Below are 1045 nucleotides of genomic sequence, written 5' to 3'. Positions count from 1 at the left end.
AGAAGGCAGTTTGCTAATCAGGAGGGCTAAGACTGCTGGTTATTATTATTTTTTTTAAGTGCTGGAACCAGGGAAGGGGGAAGAAAGGGTCGTGTGTGCCCTGTCTTTTTAACCTTGCTGAAGGACGCAGCAGTATTTATTGACGTATGCAAATAACTGGGGGAGGGTGGTGCTTGGGAAAAAACAGGAACCAGAATCAGTTTCTCATTGCTGGGTGAACGCTCGGAGTTCCGGTGAAGGGAAAAGAGACGTGGCGAAATTGCTGTCTTTCTGTCTTATAAGCACATCTCTCACTAATACAGAAAAGGAAGCAAGACAGAAAGGGTGAAGACGCTCTCACAGTATTTTTAGAGACCTTGCGCGAGCCCTCCCCCCCTTCCCCGGCCGACCTGTTCCTCTAAATGGGAGATTATGGATTTGCATTGCAATTGGCTAGTAGCGGCGGCACTGGATTTTCGCAAGTAAAACACCAGCCCGCTTTATCGAGGGGCATTAATGATCGCATTGACAATAACGCATCTCTCTTTTTTCCCGTTTCAGCTGCGCAAACCATGCAGGATGATTTACTGATGGACAAAAGCAAAACCCAGCCCCAGCCCCAGCAGCAGCGGCAGCAGCAGCAGCCCCAGCCCGAGCCCAGCGCAGCCGAAAGCCCGTCCACGCCCCTCTCCTCCGAGACCCCCAAGCCAGAAGACAGCAGCGCAGTGCCGGCCCTCAGCCCCCCCCCGGCGTCGCCGGTGCTCTCCAGTAACGGCCCGGACAAGATGCAGATGGAATCGCCGCTCCTGCCGGGCTTGAGTTTCCATCAGCCCCCTCAGCAGCCGCCGCCTCAGGAGCCCGCGGCACCGGGCGCGTCGTTGTCGCCGTCCTTCGGCAGCACCTGGTCCACGGGCACCACGAACGCGGTGGAGGACAGCTTCTTCCAGGGGATCACCCCAGTCAACGGGACCATGCTCTTCCAGAACTTTCCGCACCACGTCAATCCAGTCTTTGGAGGCACCTTCTCCCCGCAAATAGGCCTGGCGCAGACCCAGCACCACCAGCA

At 56.4% G+C, this 1045-nt stretch overlaps 1 protein-coding gene across 2 annotated transcripts in view; it reads left to right on the top strand.

Moving 5' to 3' along the window:
• Positions 1-750: 750 nt before the first annotated feature.
• Positions 751-1045, top strand: part of CPEB3 (cytoplasmic polyadenylation element binding protein 3) — a gene marked incomplete in the record, with an annotated part of 190369 nt that continues 190074 nt past the window's right edge. For both annotated transcript variants that reach the window (XM_027771496.1, XM_027771495.1), the window contains 1 exon segment: positions 751-1045. In XM_027771496.1, the coding sequence (XP_027627297.1) occupies positions 765-1045 (281 nt within the window).

Source organism: Tupaia chinensis, unplaced genomic scaffold (assembly GCF_000334495.1).
Source record: "Tupaia chinensis unplaced genomic scaffold, TupChi_1.0 Scaffold000217_1, whole genome shotgun sequence".
Classification (NCBI taxonomy): Eukaryota; Metazoa; Chordata; class Mammalia; order Scandentia; family Tupaiidae; genus Tupaia; species Tupaia belangeri.
The sequence above is the reverse complement of the archived record's forward strand: the minus strand, read 5'-3'. Positions and strand labels throughout refer to the sequence as shown.